A 24,464-nucleotide genomic window follows, 5' to 3' on the forward strand; every position below is an offset into this window, starting at 1 on the left:
ATCATTATTTAAATTTTGCTAAAATTATAAGCACTTAGTAACAAAGTACCATTCTCACAAGAGGACATATATGACATCTGATTACATTTGGTTGATGTCTTTATGTCTTATTGTGAATCTCAACAACACTATATTTATTGGTTGTTGTAAGTATTGTATAAAGATTTTGTCATTATATGTGCAAATATGTATAGGTTCTCTTGGTAGAGGTTATGTGTATCCCAAATATCATTATAGATATTGTAAGCATTATATGATTATGTTTTAAAATATGTATAGGTTCAATTGGTGTACAATTTTGGATATGTGTATATTTGATTTTGTAAACAATTTAAATTTGATATTCTATGTTTGTGTTCTATAAATTTGGTATTCTGACACAAAATTTGTACTTTCTGACAAAAAAATAGGTTATACCCCTTGGTTACTAACAAAAATCAAGAGGTATCTGACACACACTACATAGTTTTGAAAACAAAAAAATATTGTTGTTAGGGATCAAACCAATGACCATTTCAACTATCTCATCGGTTATTCCGAAACTAAGGGATAACGTGTCATGTTTTCATGTCGCCATTCGTTATCCCGCTTGGGAAACTAATGTAAAATCCCTTTGATGCCCAAAGTAAAAATATATATTTTATAGTGGTGTAAGTTGAGCCATGTAACAAGGGGTTAATTACAAATATGTCATTAATATGAAATGAAAGTGAAATTAAGTTATAAGATCCTGAGGGTACAAATTGAATTTTCTTTAAAACTTGTTTGCCAAGTCTTCCTCACATGCTTTATGTCAGATCACTTAATATTATACCCATTTCCCAAATCTTAGTGACGAAGCAAAATTTTGAGTCCTCAGACTTATTGACTCATTAGATGTTGGTTTCTCAAATTAATTTATGTTACGTCAATGAATATAATATTAATTTACCAAAAGCTTGGTGACCAAGTAAAATTTTAAGTCCTCAGATAATGGGCCTCAGATTTGTGCATTTATATCTTCAAATATATTTTTGCCTCTTCTTTCCATTTTTATAGTAAGGATCATTATAACATAACATAATATTTGAGTGAGAATGATGAAACATGTCTTATTTATTTTCACTCAAGAGCATACATCAAATAAAAAATAATATTATGATCTTAGTCATATTTATACAAGAGTGTGTTATCTTCAAAACATCAAAAATGATTTTCCTTCAACACCTAATACACGATGACATAATATAGACTTTGAGAAATGATTTCATCTTCATTGCAAAAAGGGAAAGTAAGTGTTAACTAAACTCCCCAATAACACAAGATACTTCTAATAGGGAACGAGTTAGAAGATGTCTGCAATAAGAAAGATTGCACATTATATGAGACATATGTAACTTCCAAATCCACATCCAAGATTCCTTTTTCATTATGGTGTTGGGATAAAAGCCAATTATAATCATTTAAAAAAATATACATTTATCATTCAAATTAGCATTACAAATCCACGTATATTTCAAGTAATTAACATATGTAACTATCCTTTGGTTGAATGTAATAATATGCGGAGAAATTAACGCATGTAAATCCAAAATATTACAAACCCCACCATCACACACATCTTTGATCTTCAAAATAAACATTAGGTTAAGCAATACCATGGATAACTTTGTGTAAAGGTTGCTTCAAAATCCAAGGTCGCAACCAAATATTTGTGTCCCCAACTTTTATTTTAAAGTTGAAACCATCGATTTCAAAATAACATGCCAAGTTGGTGATCCATTAATTTATTTAAAAAAAAAACAAGTCTACTTTTTTGAAATATTTATTAGCCAGCAAAGAAACCCATAATTTATTTTTCATCTACAATAAACTATAAATTAGCTTACGAAAAAAGTGCCACATTTTGAAAACATGACATATGAATTCCTAGCCCACCCATAATTTGAGGTTGAGCTATCTTTTTCCAACTAACCATATGCCTAACATTATCAGTTGGTCATCGCTAAATAAAGTTCTCAGTTATCCAACTTATCACAAACATATTACACTAACCACTTGATTTTCATGTTGTACGAGAAAAAAAAAGAAAATATCTACATTAACCATGACAACTCTATCTGATCTATTAAGAAGTCATCCTTTTCAATAATCCGATTAAGTTGCTTCTCTATCATAAATTTTGAGAAGGTCATCCTTACAGGTTATTCTATAACAAAGTTTCAATCATAAGTATTTATCATATATGTTAATAAACTTGACGATACACTCATATGATTCCTTAATAACTCTACAAACACCTTTAAAAGATATGTCATTAATTTATCAAGAATGATTTTAAAATCTGAAAATGGATTAAAAAAATAAAAAACTAGGCAAAAAGCAAGCATGACGATGTTTTTAATTTTGTGAACAAAAACATTTATTCTTCAAAAAAGAACTGAGAGATCTTATGTCGTCTTTAGTAATATGTAAGGATTATCAATTTTCATCCAGAGCCTTATGAATATCAAGTCCCTTAATCTTTCTAAGCAAAGAACAAAAATATGAGAGAAATGAGATCTCCTTGACGAAGATCACTAATATATTGAAAGGGCTCTCTCATACTTCGATGACAAATATACTACTCTTAACAAAATAAATAATAAAAATAGAGTGGTCAAAGTTATATAAAGCATCACATAAAATCATAGTCAACTCGATCATGGACTCTCTTGAGATTAAGTTTACATCCCTTTAGTTTTATCTTTTAATATTTGCACATGATAAATAAAATCTTCAAAAATAATAATATTATTCATTGTACCTCTACCATAAATAAAGCTACTTTATAAGGAGCTCTCAATATCATTACAAATAGGTCTTAATCGGTTCATAAACACTTTGGAAACCAACTTACATGTCATATTACACAAGCTAAAAACTTTAAATTCTTTGAAAGTACGAGAGGTGTCCACTTTATGAATCTATACCATAGGATATCGAGTTACCTGAAGATCCATGTAAATGTTATCCCAATCCTTAATCACAAACATCCAAATGACATCTCCAATATCATCCCAAAAATATCTTGAAGAAAATAGGCTGAAAGTGTTTATACCTAAAGCTTTGTAAGAATCCATCTCCACAAAGGCTTGGTGAACCTCATGTTTAATGATGGTGGTCATAAGCATAATTAGCTGCTTAAAGATGAAAGAAGTGAAATTCATTATCCTCGAAGGTCAGAGCAAGACAACATTTGTACAAAAAAATTTAAATAAAAACACGACTTTCTTTTCTAAGATGTTAGTATTAGCGCACCACTCATCAGAAGAAAGATTAAGACCATAAACTTTGTTTTTCTTTTTCCGAATGATTGATTGGACATGAAAAAAAAAGGAAGTGTTCAACTCCATGGTCGAAGTCATTTCTCTCTTGACTTTTGGTACTAAAGAATCTCCTCCTTAAAAAAATATATTCTCATATTTTTAAAGAAATCCACTATACAAATTAAGAAGGCAAGCCTAATCCATCCATTTAATAGAATGTTGTGCTCATTGAAGTTTAGTCTCGTACTTTTTTCTCTCTTAAAATATTTCTAAACGTTTCCTTATTAAAAACCAAAGTTTTTTTCCTTCTTTTTAACATAACTTACATAAATCAAAATGTATTTTCAATCCTTCTTTTATAATTATGCAAAAACATATTTTAGTTTAAGAATCAATCAAATTTTTGTTATGACAATCAATATAATCTCATACTATTTGTTTTTGATAATTTTGATTTTTTAGTATTAGAAGTGGTTGATCTCTCTAGAGAGAGTGCAAAGGTTCGTGCATATTAATGTCATGTCTTCTTAGACTATGAATGTAATTTTTAATATAATTAATTTTACTATCTAAAAAGGAGAGCGACGCAAATGTTTTTTTTCACCACTAGTATCAGGTCCACTAAACCGATTGTTTCGCTATATATATATATATATATATGATTTAATAATCCTATAAGAACTAAAATATATTTAATTGATTTGTCAAAAACATATTTTAATTGAAAAATAATGAAATGTTACCGAGTCCTTAAATTTAATTTAATGTTATGATTTAGTCCCTTAACTAAAAATTATTACAAATTAATCACTTAACTTCACTTATGTTATCCTATTTTATCAATTTCTAACAATAAAAAAATATTAAGTTCTGATGACGACGTGGCGTGACAATAAAGTCATTGATACAAATCTGAATCAACCTATATACTTAAAAACTGATACACATACATACATTATTTAAATTTTAAAAACAAAATCCTCGCAATTTATACAGTATGTCTGCTTTTAATTATATACTCGGACTCAAATTTATATCAATGAAATTGTCGTTACACTACATTATCAGAACTTACATTTTTTTTCTTTCAAAAATTAATGAAAAAAATTAAATATGATATACGAAATGAAATTGATAAACTAATTTGTAACATATTTGTAACATTTGTTAGTTAATAGACTAAAATAGAATATTAAATTGAATGAAAGGAATATACAATTATTCTTTAAATAATAAATTAATTTTTTCAATTAATTATTTTATCCTAGTGTATTGCGAACCTGTCATTTCTTTCTCTAGAACTCAAACCAACCTAAAAGTCTTCAGCGAGTGCCGGAGTCACTCGTTTACCCCAAGACAATCTATGCAGGGACTCAAACCAAACTAAACTCTCTCCTTTTTGCAAGTAACTCGTCCCCACTGCCAAATAAAGACACAAAGAGGAAGCAACTCAGCCAGAGTTTCATTCATTGCTGCCAAAACCAAATCAGAGTTTAAACTTTGAAATCCCTCTTCATTCATTCACAATCTAAATCTAAATTCTATTCTAGGGTTCCAATTCAAAATAGATGTACTCCAGCAATTTGATTGGTTTCATTTTGGCCGTTGTTTCCGGAGCTTTCATCGGCTCCAGCTTCATTATCAAGAAAAAAGGTCTCCAACGTGCCGGCCTTAACGGCACTCCTGCTAGTAAGTTACTTTATTACCCTCTTTCTTCTTCTTCTGTATTCTTTACCGTTATCTAACTAATTTTCATTTTTCAGGTGTCGGAGGCTATGGTTATCTTCTTCAGCCTCTTTGGTGGATCGGAATGGTTACAAGTCAGTACATATAATCTATAACAACTATTTTCATCTTTCCATTTTCAACTTTCAATTTCTTTTTCTTTTTTGTTTCTGATTTTTTTTATGCTCCTCTTGTTGTTACAGTGATTGTTGGAGAGATTGCGAATTTCGTAGCGTATATTTATGCCCCTGCTGTGCTTGTCACGCCACTAGGTGCTTTGAGTATTATTGTCAGGTAAGCAATTTGTGCGTGTTTGGTTTTGACTGAATTGATTCAGACTTAAATAAGTTCAACTTAAAGTGATATATGCTTTTGATAAATTATGTAAAAGTCAGGTGAAGAATTAATTTAATACTACTAGATCAAAATCGGATTCTGTATTTCGGATTCAAACGCAATTATACTACTAGAGTATAGGTTTTGCAAAGTCACGGTGGAGCGATTTTAATGGATCCACCGTGATACCAAACATGCGTCCTCCAAATTTGAAACCAAACTTACGCTTGCTTAGATTCTTCTTGTTTACTTGTTTGTATAAATGGCTAGTGTAGTGCTGTGTTGGCTCATTTCATGTTGGGCGAGAAGTTACAGAAAATGGGCATGCTTGGGTGTCTTCTATGCATTGTTGGATCTACTGAGATTGTGCTCCATGCACCTCAAGAAAGGTCTCTTACTTCTGTGTTGGAAATATGGCTTTTGGCTGTCCAACCAGGTATCCTGCTGTCGAAGCTCTTTGCTGTTTTTTTGTTTTAATTTTTTTATTGATTTTTTAAACCGAATTATGATATTGCTGTTCGGTTGTTTTGGTTTCCAGCATTTCTCTTGTACATAGCCTCGGCAATGGCTTTGTCATTCTTTTTGATTTTTTATTGTGCACCTCGCCACGGCCAAACTAATATCTTTGTTTATATTGGGATATGCTCCATAATTGGATCATTGACTGTAAGTGATTCTTCCTATCCAATTCATCTTATACATTCTAATAGTTGACAAAATTCATTGGTGGAGTTGATCTTTTCATTTACGCTTCTGAACTGACCAAATATCTTCTCTCTCTCTCTCTCAGGTCATGAGTGTAAAAGCGATTGGCATAGCCATTAAACTTACATTCGATGGTTCAAATCAGTTTATCTACTTTCAAACATGGATTTTTACAATGGTCGGCATTTCCTGCATCATTACTAGTTTAAATTATCTTAATATGGTGAGTATCACTCTTACATTTTTATGTGACTATTTCTTCGGCATAGTTACTTTTCAATTATGTGTATCATCTGCTGCTTTTCTTTAGTGTAAGAAGCATTTTTGTTTACGGGAGATGATCCATAATCTTATATGGTTTGTGGCCACTTGTCTAGCTACTGCCTTTGTATCATCAACATGAGTTTATTGAAGTTTTCATCAAAAATTAAATTGCATGTGAATTTAAGAAACTTTTTGTTGGATAAGAGATAATTTATAAGTTCAAGATGTAACCTTTACTCCAAATAACATCCATGTAAATCTTGACTCAGTTGATCTTTTCATGATGTTCAGTTGTCATAACTGGCTTGTTAATTGTCTGTGATCTGGGTTTCTATGGTGATAGATTCTTGTATGGTTGGCATTGCAGGCATTGGATACTTTCAACACAACAGTGGTTTCTCCAATCTATTATGCACTGTTCACTTCTTTTACAATATTAGCCAGCGCAATCATGTTTAAGGTTGGTATTTTATTTTTTAGGGACAAAGTGAAAAACACATCTCAGAAATCATCTTTTAGATCAATTGCTCAACTATCTGCTACTATTCTGTCTTCTCTACTTGTCTCATTTAGGACTATTCAGGACAAAGTATAAGCAGTATTGCATCAGAGCTATGTGGTTTCATCACTGTTTTATCTGGAACAACTGTATTGCACTGCACTAGAGTACCAGATCCTCCTGTCAGTACAGGTAAAGATCTAATGCATTTCTGTGAGGTTCTCTAGTCCTCATAATTATGTGTGCTTTTTTATTGAATTGCAACCGAAAACTTTACCAGTAATACAGTATTGAGTAGCCTGACCGTACTGCAGTATGATTACACCAAAGGCTAATATTTAATACGAATTTTTGATAATGTGAGATGTTTACATTTTCTTGTTCATTACGTGCCCAATTTAAGAAATGAAAAGCCACATGATAGAGACCCGATTACGAGTGATAAGGAAAAAGGATATTATGTAATAAGTAGTGCGGTGAGGATATATGGTAAATAAAGTATGGGCTAGAATGCTTAATTGGCAGGTTTGTAATGCTTTAGTAGTTTATGTAGTGAGGTAAGTGAATTGTAGCGGTCATGCAAGATTATCTAGTGAACCGTGATGATTAGGCAGGGTTTTCTCTTTCTCTGAGGAACTTGGCTCTGGGTAGCTTGGGTTTCATTCCCTTCTAGAGATTTCTTCTCTTTATCAATTAAATACATACTATTTTCTATTGTTTTATCTCATTCTTTGCTAAATTCCTAATTCTGAATTTTGGGTTCCCATCCCCATTCAACAAAGTTGAAGGAAGTCTTGGTGCAACAGTTGGAGTTGCTACCATGTGACTATAAGGCCATGTGTGCTTCTTGTAAATGCAAGATAAGGTTGCCTACAATAGGCCCGACCTTTCCTAAACCACACCGTGACCGAGCCTTATGGCATTAGGCTGTCATTTTGTTTTTCCGAATACAACACTGACAGAAAAAGGGCAAATTTAATGGGAAAAACGATGGAAATGATTATATATGTAATGTACAAAAGCACTTAAGATGTTGGCAATTGATGAGAAATTGTGCCAGTGTCCTGACTCATTTAGCCATTTGAGAACGGAACTTTTTTTTCATTTCAGTAATATAACCTCCCCGTGAGGTGAGACTACCATGAACAAAGCACTTAAGACAAACCAAACTACTGTCTTATAACAAAGTGAGGAAAAGAAATAGGAACAACTGAATCACAAGCAAACTTTATTTCTGTCAAAACATTTAAAATCAATAACTGCCGTCATGAAAGGACAAACTGCTTACTGTGGGAACATAAATTTTAGATTTTGGTGCTTCAGATCATGTAGTTGGTAATCCCTATCTTATCTCTAACTTACCAGCTCCTAAAATACCCCACAATATACTGGTATTGGTCAAGCTTCACCTGTCTCATCTCCATCTTTGAATTATATCATTTTTGTACTGGTTGTCCTCTTGTTTAATTTCAATCCATAAATTTATCCGCTCTCTCAATTGTTCCATAACATTTACTACCGAGAAGACTTGGAACAAGATATAAATATCAGGGCATATATTACCTTCATTATCATCCATCCACCATTTGTGATGTTTTTACATCTTAAACTTAGCTCTCCTTGTGACAATCATTGGAATGTAGTTGTTTTGAGTTCTTAAGTACATCAAAAAAGCACTTGGAAAAAGACTTGTTCTCACTAAAGAGAGACCACACTGATATTGTTGGGTATTCAAATACCGATTGGGCAAGAGATGCGAGTGATAGACAATATACTTCTGCTTATTGCATTTTTTGGGTGAAAATATGGTTTCATGGAAGTGCAATAAACAACTTGTTGCTCAGTCAAGTGCAAAAGCAGAGTAATGAGCTATGACTCATGCTATATGTGAGCTTCTCTGTTTGAAACACTTAATGCAAGAAATACCTTTGACATTTTTGTATATGATAATCAATATTTGGCTTTACCCCTCTCCTCCAATCCAGCTTTTTAAGAGAGGAGAAAGCATATAGAAATCAGCTGTCATTTCATCAGAGAAAAGATTCTCTCTAGAGTCATCAAAACTTCTTTTGTCAATTTTAAGGATCAACTTGCCTATATATTTATTCAATCTCTACTAAGTCCTCGGATAACTTACATATGTGACAAAATGAATGCATATAATATAGATGCTCCACCTTGAAGGGGAGTGTTGAGATATTGATATGTATTATAGAACAATTTGTTAGTATCTTTTGATATCATGAATTTCATCAGTGATATTGTAATTTGTTTACTATTTTCTAGTTTTGTTTAAGTTGAGAGGCTAATGCTGTTTCCAAAAATGCACATATAACCTTAATCTTTCATCATCAGTGCAGATGTGTACAGTCCCCTGTCTCCAAAAGTATCATGGTATATCCAAGGAAACGGCGAACCCTGGAAACAGAAGGAAGAAGATGGACCGCCCCTTAATTTAATTAGGATCATCCAGCAAGACCATTTCAAGTGATTCTGAATTTAACCGGTAGAACAATAAATTAGATCCATCCATTGAGTTAGACAGGGCCATCTTTTTCTCATTGTCAGAGTGCTCTTCCGCTCAGTTACCATGAAACAGAAATGTGGCTGGCTTTTGTACATTATGCAAAAGGAATGGATTCAAAAGAATCTATCACATTGTGCAGCAAAGCAGAGATAGTGCTTTTTTTCATGTGATTTTGTATATTAAAAGCTTAGTTTCTATCAATATGAAACTGAGGAGGTGGGGGTGTGTTCCAATTTGTTGTATTGTGGTAGTTGGTGTAATACTTGTTATTAGTTGTTTTTTTGTACACTGATTTTTTTCCCCTTTTCTTTTCATTTTGTTAAATTAACTGAATTATTTAAACATAGTTTATTTGTATACGTTGATAAGTGTAATTTTAAATATTTTAGTGATTGAATCTTACGCAATTTTGTACAATTGTTGACTTAAAAAAAGTCGTTTTGAAACAAAGCTTTTTAGTGATAGAAGTGTTTTGATCTGGACATTTAACTGCAATTTTAAGATACAAGTTTTTTTTGCTTGTATTTTCAAATTATAAGTAAGAATTCTTTTTCCTATACAAAATTAGGATTTTTAAAATTTGTGTAAAATGATAGAAAAAAGTAGGTAAGTATTTCCTCCGTTCTTATTTATTAATTTTTGATTTTTAGATTCATTGAATCATTAATATATCTGATTTATATATAGTTTAAATATTTATAAAGTGAACTTAAAAATTAAAATTTATCTATAAAAAAGAATGGAGAAAGTATCTACTATATAATTAATGAAAAAAATTATACTAAACATTCCATGAGCTAAATAACTTGTATACATTAAAGAAAGATGCTTAAACAATTATATAAATATGCTAAAATAATAAAAGCCTGCATTTACAATCGGAGAACATTATTATACTAGCTTTTATTTTGTTTGATAAGAGTCAAATTAAACAACTTTCATGACAGTTAAAAAGGGATTATTAAGTTATTTACATCATTTTGATCGATTATAAGCTTTTCGCAGTTTATAAAACTTTATAGGAGAAAATTATTTTCAACCATGTGGCTGTAGTTTAGTGGTAAGAATTCCACGTTGTGGCCGTGGAGACCTGGGCTCGAATCCCAGCAGCCACAATAAGTTTTGTTATTTATTTCATTTTATCCTGAAACACCAAAACGTATTAGAGATACCATAAAACGACACATATTTTGTTCTTAAAAGCTTAATTAATTTAAAAGAGAGAGTACGCAGCTTAGTAACAAACCGTTTCGCAAAAATCATGTCAATAGATAAATTATAATAAGTAATTCTAAATAGCCTTCAATCAATGTATTACTATTACTTAAACTTTGACTTCCTCTTGTTCTTCTCATTTGTTAGTTTAATTAGTTGGTTAGTTTAGTTAGTTTAGTTGGTTAGGTTAGTTAGTTTAATTGGTTGGTTAGGTTAGTTAGTTAGTTTTATTAGTTACTTTCTGTTTTTCTGTTATCAGTCCTTTTCATCTATAAAAAGGGTGCTTCTTTGTATCAATATGATTCACTTTGAACTATTCTTCACAAAATTTCTTTAAGAGTTGATATCTTTCTATAATTCTCCATGACGGTTTCTGGGTATAGAAATTACATTACTTATTTGTTTGTGTATATTTCTTTTATATTCATCAATGTTGATTTATTAATATCTTTGAATATTTTGCATTTGGTAGTGACAAGGCTCCACCTGAGGAGGATTTGGAACTGTTGGGAGAAGAGAGTGCAAGAAGAGTAGAAGAAGCTGTTCGAAGAAATGTGGAGGAGAGGCTTAAGTCTGAGGAAGTCAAGCTGGAAATAGAAAGACGCATAGCAGAGGGAATGAAGAAGAAGTTTGAGGATGTTGAAATTCAACTTCAAAAAGAAAAGCAAGAAATGCTTGCTGAACTTAGAAGAAAACACGTAAGTATTCTGTGCCCGAAAAGGATAATCAGAGGAAAGCTCTTGATAATTCTGAAATTAACTCATTTGAGGGTTGTGTTGTGTTTGTTGATATTCTGCAGAGAGAAGAGATGGAAAAGATGCAGGAAGAGAATAGGAGAGTGGAAGAGTCTCACGGAGGAGAATCTCTTGAGCTACCGCGGAAGAATGAGGAACAGCAAAGGGAATTAGAGATGATTCAGAGACAGAAAGAAGAGTCTGCTGAGAGAAAGAAACTCGAGGAGGAATGACCGCTTATCAGATCAATTCTATGAGCAAGAACAAATCTAGGGCTAACTCATAGGGTTTGTAATTACTATTAGGCAATGTCATTCTATACACGCAAACTTATCTGTACGATCGATCTTGAATAAAAATTTGATACTCCTACATTTGAGCTTGCAATTTTCATTACAATTTACAAGATCAAAGAAAATTTTAAAATGTTATTTTCTGCAGAGTAGTTAATGAATAATCTCATTGACTCATTTTTTTCAAAAACTGATTTTCATATCATGTATGTCTGATTTCCAGAGTCCCGACCCATATGGGGTTATTCACTACTTGCCTCAAGCCTCTGTGCAGAGACAAATAAGAAAGTTTGAAAGCAAAAAGCTGTGGAGACTTGTAGGAAACTAGTTATTCAAATTTGAATTGTTTGGTGATTGCGTAAGGTGAAAATGATGATGATAGATGGGCATGTCTTACCAATAATCATCCTAAAAACCACATCAAACTATGAAACCAAGCTTCACAAGAAGTTAAACCGATAAAGGTTAAAACTAATTACACTGCAAACAGATATAATACACCCATTTCTATCTAGCCTAATCACCATAAAAAACCAAACACGGTAAATTATCATCCTTTCCTTTCCTAATGTTGTCATAGTACATCCAAATCCAAATCCAAATCCAATGGAACTCTCCATGGCAAGAACGCCCCTTCATCTGTTAAATTCTGATAACATCGGGATCAACACATAGGTCAAACAGAGTGCACAAACATAGAACACGTAACTAATTTAAGTATAACTATAAACTAATACCAAAATGCAAGTTTTTGAAGATAATAACTTTGAAATGTGTTAGAAGTTAAGTATAGACGCAATAACATACATTACCAATTGAGCAGTGTACGAAGAACTAACAAATAAAACATGTAGTGCGATGCTAAAGTATTAAATGATACTTACTGTCAACCAAAAGAAAAATCCACGCAGGAGACGCAGAACTTTGGGAAGATCGTCACCAGCTGCATCTATTTGCTTTGCGAGATCTAACAACATGAATCACACATCTCATAGTTGTGAACTTTCAAAATAAAAACCAAAGGTCTCTCCCAATAAGGTAAAATTTTGCATCACATAAGCATAGACAAAATACTAATAACAAGCACATTAACCTCAACAATTTGTATACTAAGATTAATTAAGAGAAAAGCTAAATCCTACTTACCAAGATTATGATCATGATAAGACTTCCCATCATGATCTCCCTCATAGATTTTTACAATCCCACGCAGAATTTTGAGGTTTTGGACCGGCTTTCGAAGATTAAAGTCTTGCAATAGTCTCTTGCACTCTTCCTCACAGTAAGGCCTATCAAGTTCATTCATTAGTCTTTCTCTAAACCCTGCAACTTTCCTCGCACTAACTTCGTTATCCTACAAAATGTTCATCCTTTCAAATGCAAAGCAACACAAAAATCCAACAAAACCTAAACAGACCCAAAAAGTACCGATTTCAATTGCATGCAGTCAAATCAAAATCATTTACCGTCTGATCATGATCCACATGCATCATCTCAATTTCTTCATCATCATCATCATAATCTAGAATCTCCTTTTTCACGGTTACTTCCATGCAAGATGGAGTATCATCTTGCTCACCCTTTTCTCCATCACCGATTTTTTCAGTGCATGCACCTTTCACAGCTGAACCACCCACCCCATTCTTTCTTTTGCGTCCTCTTTTAGATTTACCACCATTTTTAGCAGCAGGGAGTTTTACTGCAACTTTCCGTTTCCTAACGCTAACCTCGTCCTCGTATTTCACAAAAACACCATCCTCAACGATGTCTAGTACATAAGATTTTGCATGAGGCTTGAAATAATCCAATAAAAACCCATTTTGTTCCTCCTCATCTTCTGTGAGAATTTCTTCAACATTGTTGTCTCTATTTTGGTCTTGAAGACGAAGGATATGAGATTGTAGAATGCTGGTTGAGCCCTGTGTGAACTGAACAAGTTCTGGGTCGGGTTTTGGATGTTTGATAACAAATTTGTGAAGAAGGTTGTTGAAGTAGTTGAACTTGTTTTGATTTTTGTTTTGCGAGTTCTTGTATTTGAGGTAATCATATAAGTCATCTTCAGGATCCCAACTCTTTCTGAGTTTGGTTTTCTTCTTTGAATTGAAAACCATTGTTTTGTTATGATTTGAATGTTAAGAGAAAGTGTTTTCTTATAGTAAAACAGAATATGTTGAAGACAGAGTACTGTGTTTGATTGCACGTGTCAGGTGTATGTGTGTGAGGTTTGAGGGAAAGGTTTCACTGCCTTTTACTCGGGAAGGCACCATGCCTTTGAATAAATCAAATAGACTTAATATTTTTAAATCAAAATCTTAGTATCAACTTTTTTTTTCTTTCCAAAATAACTAATTTTTTCAACAAAATTCTCTAAATATTCATTTTTAATTAATTTTTAAATTACTCATGTTTTAAATATAAAAAATTGCACAGAACACTAATAAATTCAATTGACGACTCCATTAATAAAATAAGTGGTTTAGTATTAAATTGGCGAGTGCGCCTAATTGAATTGGTGACTGTGTATAAGTTATAGAAGCTGTCGCCAATTCATCTTATTAATATGTATTGGATATTTTTTATTATTATTTTAATATAATTAATTAATTAAAAATTAAATAAAACTATTAATATTTAATTTAAATAGAATTACATACGATAATATTTTTACACTAACGATGACGACCTGTTGATTCTCCCTAGGTGTTTGATACGAGTTCCCCACAACATCCCCATTACCAGATTCTCTAATAAGTTCTTGTAATTTTACGTAGTCTTGTGTACGCATAGATGCGCTGCCGTAACTGAGTTTGTTGCTCACATCGTTGTGGTTGGATTGTGTTGTTTGGGTTGATGGGGTTATTAGTGAGCGGTTCGGTCAGTTGAATGACGACGTTGGTGTGAATGTTTCGTTGGGGAAAGGAATAAATGGTTGTTGTGGTGTTTGGTAGCCATATGTCTGTTGGATGTTTTGGTGTTGTAATGTTTGGGTATTTTGGCTATGGTAGGAAGTGTTGGTGTCATATGTTTCTTTGGTATTTTGGCTATGGTAAGAGGATTTGTTGGCGGCATATGTTTGTTGAGTGTTTTGGTAATAGTCATGTCGTTGGTGGTGGTATGAGATATGTTCATGGTTTTGTGGTTAGGTGTGTGGCATGTATGAGTGGCAAAATGTAAAGGTGAGAAAAACACAAGAAATGAGGGTTGAATTATGTTGACTTTTTCTTTCTTTTTAAACTCTTAAGTCATATTCTAAATACAAGGTTATAGAATTTGATTCAGTTAGAGGTAAGCAACGAATATAATATGCAAGAAAGAATAATAACACATAGAGTTATCCTAGTTCCTCTCACGGCTTGAGAGTAATCCAGTCCCATTGTACTTACAAGAGATTTTCACTATAATCATACAAGATTACAATTTGCTCAAGCACATAAGCAAGATACTTCCTTTGCTCAAACACACAAGTAAGAGAATTCTATGTTAGATTAATATATATATTGATCATATGTTCCTGATAACAAAAGAACAACAAGATCAATAAAATAAAATACGAAAATAGAATTAGAGGTTTTACCTCCAGCCATTGTTGCAGTGTTGTGAGTGCACTGCCTTTGATTCTTCCAAGCTCTTGCTCTCTCAATATAGATGGTGTATTTCTTTTGTGATGAGAGAAAACTTTGGGGACCAAAGACTATTTATAGGCTTGATTCTACCATCAAGAATTTAAAGCCATTAAAACTCATTACCACCCAATTAAATGGTCATATCAATTTACATTAAAACCAAAATAAACCATACCCTTTTCAGAACCAAAATCCCAAAACTATGGACCACATTAAATTGGTTTTTTATTTAATACTTATTATAATAAAAATAAGAAACCGTTACATTCTCCCACTTGGTCCATAGAACTGATTATTGGCATAAATGAGTCATGGAAAACTTACTCAAGAAATAAATATGTGAATCATAGAGATAGTCCCTCTTAAAGCAAGTAGTCTCATCTATGTATTACAACACGTCTATTTTCAAGTATATATCTATAATGTGGTAACTAACTTGATGAATAAACCAATGTTTACTCTTGGTTTAGATGTAACATATTTTCTCAAATTGATGTGCGCATGAAAATTAGAAAACATCACAATATAAGAGTTTTATTAATAAACTGTATGTATACAATCATAAAGAGGACCCAAGTCCCATGTTCTCTACATGATCCTTAAATTTTATTGGTGGCATGCCCTTAGTCAAAGGATCAACGATCATTAAATAAGTACTAATGTGATTAATAATTACTATTTTATCTTTAACTCTTTCTCTAATGGCTAAATACTTTATGTCAATGTGCTTGCTTCGACTTCCACTTTTATTGTTCTTAGCCATAAAGACAACTGCTGAATTATCGCAAAAAATCTTTAGAGGTTTAGAAACAAAATCCATGATTCTAAGCCCCAAAATAAAACTCTTAAGCCATACACCATGAGAAGTAGCCTCAAAACAGGAGACAAACTCGGCTTCCATAGTATAAGTAGCAACCAAGGTTTGCTTAGTACTTCTCCATGAAATAGCTCCATCAGCCATCATAAAAATATATCCTAATGTTGATTTGTCAGAATCAACACAACCAGCAAAGTCGGAGTCTGAATAGCCGATCACGTCAAGATTGTCCGTCTGCCTATACATTAGCATGTAATCTTTTGTTCCTTTAAGATATCTCAACACCTTCTTTGCAGCTTTCCAGTGATCCATACCTGGATTACTCTGATATCTTCCTAAGATTCCAACATCAAATGCAATGTCGGGCCTTGTGCATACTTGAGCATACATCAGACTTCCAACAACAGAAGCATATGGAATGTTCTTCATTTGTTCCCGCTCAAAATCATTCTTAGGGCTTTGATTCAAATTAAATATATCGCCCTTGACAATCGGTGCAACACTTGGTGAACAATCTTTCATTCTAAATCTCTCTAAAACTTTATTGATGTAGGTTTCTTGTGATAGACCCAAAATTCCTCGAAGTCTATCTCTGTGAATCTTAATGCCAATGACATAAGATGCCTCACCCATATCCTTCATATCAAAGTTTTTAGAGAGGAATTGTTTCACCTCATGTAGAAAACCTTTATCATTGATTGCAAGTAGTATGTCATCCACATACAAAATGAGAAAACAAATTTTACTCCCACCGACCTTCTGGTATATACACTGATCCATGGGGTTTTCAATAAACCCAAATGAAGATATCGTTTCATGGAATTTAAGATACCATTGATGAGAGGCTTGTTTTAAACCATATATGGATCTCTTAAGCTTACAAACCAAATGCTCACCACTATTAGAAGAGATACATTCAGGTTGTTTCATATAAACCTCCTTCTCTAAATCACCATTAAGAAAGACTGTTTTCACATCCATTTGATGCAACTCAAGGTCAAAATGTGCAACTAATGCCAATATGACACAAAGAGAATCTTTCTTAGATACAGGAGAAAAAGTATCAGTGTAATTGATGCCCTCCTTTTGAGTAAATCCCTTAGCAACGAGTCTGGCCTTGTATCTCTCAATGTTGCCTAATGAATCTTTCTTGGTTTTAAAGACCCATTTACAACCAATGGCCTTTGCCCCATTAGGTAAATCTACAAGATCCCATACGTCGTTGTTTTTCATGGAATTCATGGCATCATACCACAAATTTGACTCTTTGCAACTCATGGCTTGTCTAAAGCTCTCAGGATCATTCTCAGCTCCAACATCTTGATGACCAACTTGATTTACTGGATCATCAATAGCTTGTGGAGTCTCGATGATTGGTTGATCAACATCCATTTGAACTTGAGGGATATTGTAAATAGTAACCAATCTATTACTTGAAGTGGAAGGTTCATACTCTATATGATCATGCACAGAAATTGAATTTTTTGATTTGATCGCTCCCACTAGTCAAATGATTTTCAAGAAAATTTGCATTTCTTGACTCCACAATCCTAGTTGTATGAGATGGACAATAAAATGTATAACCTTTAGACCTTTCGGCATATCCAATGAAATACCCACTTGTCGCATTACGCGAAAAACCGGCGGGAAAACGAAACAACAGAGCCGCCACCGTACGTTATTTATCCCAAAAGAGGGAAAGGAAACGCTCGAAGTAAACCTGGAAAAGACATGGTCTTGCGACCAGAGAGAGATGGGATCGGGAGTCGGTTATGCGAAGGGAAGGTATTAGCACCCCTACGCATCCGTCGTACTCGACGAGATCCACGCTCGAAAGGAATAGAAAGAAGGTTGCTAAAGACTGCTCAAACACTGCACACACGCTGGAAACAAACACAGAAAGACGGAAGAAACGGGACTCGGCAGGATATCGCATCCTGGGCCTACGTAGTCTGTCAGACACAAACATCAGAGTCGACGTAGTTCGGGACAGGGGAAACGTGCTCGCTAGGATGTCGCATCCTATACATACGTATCTTCTCTGACCAGAGAAGAATCAGAGCACTCGTAGCTCGGCTAACGCACGCCAAACAAAACCAACACAGGAAACCGACTGCCAATCGCTGGACTTATGTCAGACTCCACACAAACAGGCAAACATGGAAACCGAATGCCAATCGCTGGACTTACATCAGACTCCGAACCAACAAACACACACACAGGAAACCAACTGCCAATCGTTGGGCTTACGTCAGACTCCAACAAGCAAACAAGACACAGGAAACCGACTGCCAATCGCTGGACTTACATCAGACTCCGAACCAACAAAGGGGTTGAAAAAGAAAAAGGGCGCCCGGAGAGATCTGCTCATCTCCTGCCTACGTACCTCATCTGGTATGAGGATCAGGGCGGCGTAGTTCCCCTAAACAGGGAAAGAACTTCTATCCTAACCAGAGACAAAGGGAGACACAAACTACTAGGGAGACTACGACTCGAGCCTAGAAGTTGTCATGCATACGATCCCTATGTTGAGGTTTCTATCCTAACTTGCACCGGAAGCAAGCTATCCTAAACAGCACAGTCAAACACATACAAGCACAATAAAAAACAAGCACACACACTATATGCAAACAATTGGGCTCATACAAGGCTAGGCTGTAAAAACAAGCCAACTGGAATGGGGTGTTTTTAGCTCTTAACCCTAACATTGAGAGTTAGGGTGAAGCAGATGAAATGGGAAGTGAGGGTAAGACCTCACAGCTCTTATCCCTGGCCTGGGAGAGCTTGACTCAAATAGAAGGTGTGGGAGTTCAGAATGTAGGAACTCTTCTCCACAGATGACTGACTCAACAGGATCTTGGGTTCATATTCAAAGTGCATCAACACAATGGTGTGAGCAGGATGAATGACACAACTGAATAGCAGGGGATGGATTGCACATCCCTTGTATCTGCCAATGCCTCTTCACTTACGAGGTCTTTGAATGTACAGGGCACAACATTAAACAAACACAAGCATTGCCTCTTAAGGAGGACTTCAGACAGGTGCCTGCCCACTTAACAGGACAGGTCTTCCAGACTACATGAAGTCAAGAGAATTATACCTCAGTGGTAAGCCAACCACAAGCTAGCAAAGCAAGTTCAAATGAACTTAGAGCAACTTAGGTACCTGTAGAAATAACTAAACCAATCAGTTCAACTGTACAGACAAACAATCAACAGTTAACATCACACAGACAGACAAATCCAATCAAGCAACAATGAGCAAGCCACAAGCACAAGTGAATTTGTTCTCAAAGCCTACAAAACACACAATGTTAGCCAACAACAACCAATAATCAAGCTTAAATGAATGAGCCACTCCAATCATGGCAATGTGCATCTGAACCTGAAATCACAACTCAAATGATAAGTCCAAACCACTAGGTCAAAGCCTAGGGTCCAAAGAGGATCAAAAATCTAAAACAGAAGCTCAAACTTGACATGAAGCAACTTTAATCACTCAAGAATAAGTCCTAAAAAGAACCAAATCATAATCCATAAGCAAGTTCATTTACCAAGCATGTGAAGTCAAAGACTACTTCAAGGCATCCAAATGATCAACATGAATGAAAATTCTCAATCAAAACAGAAATGATTCAAAAAAAAATCTGGAAAAAATCATGAGCAATCAAGACATCCATAACATCCATCACATAAAAAATCAGAAGCATTGGAGTTCATTTGGCATGGCAATCACATTGTACAATTCAAACAATCAAATGTGTGACACAAATTGTCACACCAAGTTAGTACAAGCACAAAACAGAAATGGCACATGAGAAAAATGTCAAACCAAAGCCAAAATGTCCATCAATGTGTCTAGAATTAGCATGCAAAATTTCACATTCATTGGATAAGAAACAAGCATTTCACAATGAGATAAGCAAGGCAAGGTCACACATGCATATGTATTCAATCATCCTAGAACAAATTATTTTTCCAGCCAGGCACAACTTGTAAATTCATGCTCATAAAAAACTAGACACAATAAGGAGCATTTTGCAAAAAATTGGGATGAAATTGGTGCATTTTTCTATTTTATATGATTTTTCTAAGTTGAGGAAAAAATTTGAAATAAAAAATGTGCATGGCATGAAAATAGGAGGGAAACATGGAAAATGGCAAGGCAGTTTGAAATTATGCGCTCAGACGGACTCGAACCCGGCGCACATTCAAATTTGGCGCTCAAATTAAAACGTCACCGTTTCAGCCTAAAACCCTAGCGCCCAGAAATCCCAGAATCGTAGCTAATCCTATGAAGAAACCGTAGCAAAAATGTAGCAAACTCGTGGCTAACCTGGAAACGCATGAAGTTCATCTTCTTCAGGATGAACACATGAACGAATTTCCAGAAAATCCAAAAACATTCCAGAAATCACAAACAATTACACCAATCGACTCATCATGCCATGTACATTCAAGATCAAACAACAATTAAACATGAATAATCATAACAAGCTCAGATCGAAGGAAATAAGATTTGACATCAAAACTTCAAACTCATATATCTTCATGTACAGTGCGCCAATTCACTCAAACTTCATACCAGCATGATCACCAATGAAAGATCTACACAATTATCCTAATGAATGGCAAAATAATGGAACTCGAAAACTGACCTTCATGAAGAACAGAACTTGGAATCGTGTGCTACAAAGCTTGTAATGGTCCAAAGCTCTTCTATGATGCTTAATGAGATGATTAATGGAGAAATTGAAGCTCAAATGCACGTGAATCCAGTAGATTTTGCAAGCTCCATTGATGCTTCAAGCTTTGAATCTGGTCCAAACTGGCACGATTTGCTTCGAATTCACGTCCAATTCCACTCAAAAATGCTTCAGGATCACGAATCAATCAGTAGAAATGGCTCTTGTGTGAAGAATTGCAAAATATTTTTGAGAGAAAAATTTGGATGATTTTCAAGATTCAGATCTGAAATGGATGTTCATGATGAAAACAGTTGTGTTTAACCTTATATACCCCATGCTAATCATACTGAAATCATGTTTAAGCCAAAGGCAATTAAGATTAACAACTTGTAAGGTGTATGTGCAAAATGGTATTTTCACCCCCATGCACTTCATGCATGCGTGAACAGTGTACAATTCTGGCCCAAATCCACTTAATCAATGTCCATGCAAGCTTTGGAAATGGTTTTTTATGCCCATGATCAACCAAAATGATTTTAAAATTTTTTCTTCACAAAACTTCATGAGTGAGCACATGATCATGCAAGGGAATTTCATGCCATGTAATGAGATGTTTGGAAACTACAAGTCATGATAAACAAAGTGCAAAAAGAACCACTCATTTTGGAGCTTTGATTCAAAAGTTATGTCCATTTGAATTTTCAAACACACTTTGCCATGATTGGATCATATCTCCTCAACCACACATTAGAAATTCATGATCTTGGACTTTTTGGAAATGGGAGAGAAAGATATTCAACTTTCATGTTGGACAAAATTTCATTTGAAGCTTCCTTGATGATGTAATCTTGAGTTGAAGTTGGTCCAAAACCTTTCCATTTTTGGAAACTCTCCAATTATAGGTCACTTGCTATTTTGGGAAATTCTTGACCTGACTTCAAATTCTTCAATGTGAGTGTTTGAAATGTCAAATGAGACTTGTTTGAACATGAATGAAGCATCTCTAACCACTTCCCACCTCCAGATCCACAGTTGACTTTGCAGTTGACTTCTGTTGACTTTTATGGGCCTCAGATGACTTGCACATGCACTGATGAATTCTGAGCCTTCAACACTTGGCCAAATTGCTCTAAAATGATCCTTGGGTCATGTAAGCTCTCTAGAAAACCATAGGGCCTTGATCTCATGGAAAATGCTCTTGCTCTCTTGCACAGTTGAATCTCCTGATCAGTCTTGACTGATGCAATGTAACATGCTATGCAATGCTAATGCAATCCTAATGACCTAAAAATGAAAATGGATGTACAAATGGGAGGTGCAAATTTGAGGTGCTACACCACTAATGGTCCTCGGATCTAGTTTCTTTTCTTATGGGTTATAAATCCTCACCTCGGACGGACATCCCTAAACGCGCATATGTCGTAAACTCGGATTCCATCCTTTAAATAACTCAAATGGTGTCTTTGGGACAGCCTTGGATGGAACCCGATTTAGAATATACACAGTCGTCTTTAGTGCTTCATTCCACAATGATTTAGAAATATTAGAGTTGCTAAGTGTAACACCCCAAATAAAGAAAAAAGAATTATTTAATTAAGTTGATAATATAATTATTAATTTAATTAAATAAATTGGATTATTGGATTATTATTATTATTATTATTATTATTATTATTATTTTGGAATAATAATAATTGGAATATATATATAAGTGGGAATAAAGAAAAGGGTTTCATTCTTAACAAAGAAATTTCACGTGAAACTCAGAGAAGCTGCAGAGAAGAGGAAAAAGGGCAAAGAGCCGAAAAGCACGGTTGAGGAACGGAAAAGCTTGAAGCTCGAAGAATTGCCGGATTATCTCAGGTAAGGGGGGTTTATCGTCGTTTAATGGGTATTATAGAATAACATGTCATGGGTAGTGAGAAGCCGTTGATTTTAACCCTAATTGGAACTGTATATGCTGAAATTGACGTTGGATAAACCGTGTTAAAAACTGCAAAGTGAATTGATAGTTGTGTGAGTCGTAAATGTTAGACTATAGCACGGATCACCATTAAAAACTTGATTCGGCACTACTAAATTACAGACAATTTAGGTTTTCTTAGAAAGGGTTTAGATGCGGAAGCGGCCGGAAAACCTGATCTGCGTGAAGCTAACAGAACTTTGGAATAATTCAGAAAATCTGAGTCTGCGCGCGAGCGGTCGACCATAGGGTCGGCGTGCGCTGACCCGTGAGGCATGCGCTGACTGCATGCGTCGACGCATGGTAGTTTTGCGCCGACCAGTGAGCTAAGCGTCGACTGTATGCGTCGACGCATAAGGTTTTGCGCCGACTCCCTCCAGTTGAGCAGAGTCTTTGCAGAATGGAAAATAGTTAATCTTTTTATGTTGTAAATGTGATTGGTGATTGAACCATTGTAGTTAATCGTGAGGAATAATTTTGTTGGGTTTTATGTTGTGAAATGTTGATGCAAATATGTGATAAGTTGTTTTATTGAAAACTCTGAGTTGTAGGCTGATGAGCCAAAGTTGAATATAAGTTGTTTCGTTGAAAATACTGAGTAGTAGGCTGATGAGCCAACGTTGATTTTAAGTTGTTGTTGTTGAAAAAGCTGTTGTGTTGCTGTTGCTATTATGTTGTTAAGGTTGCAAGTCGTACATGCCATATACATTCATATGCATTAAGTCGGAGCTTTTGCTCACACCACGTTGGCCTGGATTGGCAAAATTATGGGGCTGTTGCTCACACCACGTTGGCCTGGATTGGCAAAAATTATGGGGCTTTTGCTCACACCACGTTGGCCTGGATTGGCAAAATTTTAAGTTGAAAGTTGAAGGCTTATGCCTTGATGCCCACTAAATTGGCAATGATTTTAAGTTGGGAGTTTTACTCCAAATGGTACCACATGCATGAAGAGTCGAGTCTCATTGAGTTGCATTTTATGTTGTTATTGAGTTGCATTGTATGTTGTTATGGAGTTGTATTGACGTTGTGATTGAGCACGATATTTTAGTTGATATGCCGTAAATGACTGCAGGATATAATTAGGGTGATTTAACGTGTAGAATTACTTAACATAACATGATAAATTATAATATTTGTTATATCGATTGAGGAACTCACCCTTACAGCTATATTTTTCAGGTAACGAGCAGTGAGTCGAATAGAAGTTAGTGCTTGAAGTCTAGGGTGGTTAGAGGGTCATGCTCTGATAGATGTAACATCGGGACGGGATGTTTGAACCGTTGAATAAATGTTAATTTTGATGAATTACAGACGTTGAAATACTTTATCCGCTGCGTATTGTTAAAGAAGTTTTACGTTGAATAAAATTGAGCAATGACTGATTTTATATTGACTTTTGTGGAGAAGTTGTTATGTGACACCCTTGTTTGTGTAGTTACTCTGATAAATAATTGTTGTTGTTATTGAATATTTGGGGTATTTAGAAGGGTGTTACATTAGTGGTGTCAGAGCAGGTCGGTCCGTCCGGCCAGTTGTCGTGTCGTTTTGTCTAACAATTGTGTATTGTTACCAATCTAACTTTAAGTTGTGTTGTATTGATAAGTTGAAATGGCTGGAAGGAATGACGCTGCAATGGCTGCCGCAATGCAAGCAATGGCACAAGCTGTGCAGAACTTGCCAAATGCTGGTGGGGATGCTGGATCACGTAGCTTGGCGACTTTTCAGAGAGAGAACCCGCCGGTGTTTAAAGGAAAGCATGATCCAGATGCAGCCTTGGGATGGT

The 24,464-nt window shown here is 34.7% G+C and overlaps 3 protein-coding genes and 1 non-coding gene across 5 annotated transcripts; 3 read left to right on the top strand and 1 right to left on the bottom strand.

The window, feature by feature from the left end:
- The first annotated feature begins 4,561 nt into the window (after nucleotides 1-4,561).
- On the top strand, nucleotides 4,562-9,745 carry LOC127078964 (probable magnesium transporter NIPA7). 2 transcript variants are annotated; one of them, XM_051019383.1, is made up of 9 exons: nucleotides 4,562-4,976; nucleotides 5,051-5,107; nucleotides 5,216-5,306; nucleotides 5,624-5,784; nucleotides 5,887-6,014; nucleotides 6,139-6,276; nucleotides 6,685-6,777; nucleotides 6,891-7,008; nucleotides 9,172-9,745. In XM_051019383.1, exons 1-9 carry the CDS (start codon nucleotides 4,856-4,858, stop codon nucleotides 9,273-9,275), a joined length of 1,011 nt encoding a protein of 336 aa, XP_050875340.1. In that variant the 5' UTR covers nucleotides 4,562-4,855; the 3' UTR covers nucleotides 9,276-9,745. The 2 variants fall into 2 exon arrangements, with proteins under 2 accessions (XP_050875340.1, XP_050875339.1); XM_051019382.1 differs by having other exon boundaries at nucleotides 4,563-4,976; nucleotides 9,177-9,745.
- Nucleotides 9,746-10,386: 641 nt separating this feature from the next.
- On the top strand, nucleotides 10,387-10,458 carry TRNAH-GUG (transfer RNA histidin (anticodon GUG)). Its single transcript has one exon. It is a non-coding gene; the product is annotated as a tRNA-His (tRNA).
- Nucleotides 10,459-10,750: 292 nt separating this feature from the next.
- On the top strand, nucleotides 10,751-11,666 carry LOC127086144 (uncharacterized protein At1g10890). Its single transcript, XM_051026858.1, has 3 exons — nucleotides 10,751-10,935; nucleotides 11,031-11,256; nucleotides 11,358-11,666. Exons 1-3 carry the CDS (start codon nucleotides 10,922-10,924, stop codon nucleotides 11,523-11,525), a joined length of 408 nt encoding a protein of 135 aa, XP_050882815.1. The 5' UTR covers nucleotides 10,751-10,921; the 3' UTR covers nucleotides 11,526-11,666.
- Nucleotides 11,667-11,978: 312 nt separating this feature from the next.
- Nucleotides 11,979-13,836, bottom strand: LOC127078967 (uncharacterized). Its single transcript, XM_051019386.1, has 4 exons — nucleotides 13,052-13,836; nucleotides 12,732-12,939; nucleotides 12,470-12,552; nucleotides 11,979-12,234 (listed from the first exon to the last, which is right to left on the bottom strand). Exons 1-4 carry the CDS (start codon nucleotides 13,694-13,696, stop codon nucleotides 12,160-12,162), a joined length of 1,011 nt encoding a protein of 336 aa, XP_050875343.1. The 5' UTR covers nucleotides 13,697-13,836; the 3' UTR covers nucleotides 11,979-12,159.
- Nucleotides 13,837-24,464: the final 10,628 nt, after the last annotated feature.

This window comes from Lathyrus oleraceus, chromosome 5 (genome assembly GCF_024323335.1).
Source record: "Lathyrus oleraceus cultivar Zhongwan6 chromosome 5, CAAS_Psat_ZW6_1.0, whole genome shotgun sequence".
Lineage (NCBI taxonomy): Eukaryota > Viridiplantae > Streptophyta > Magnoliopsida > Fabales > Fabaceae > Lathyrus > Lathyrus oleraceus.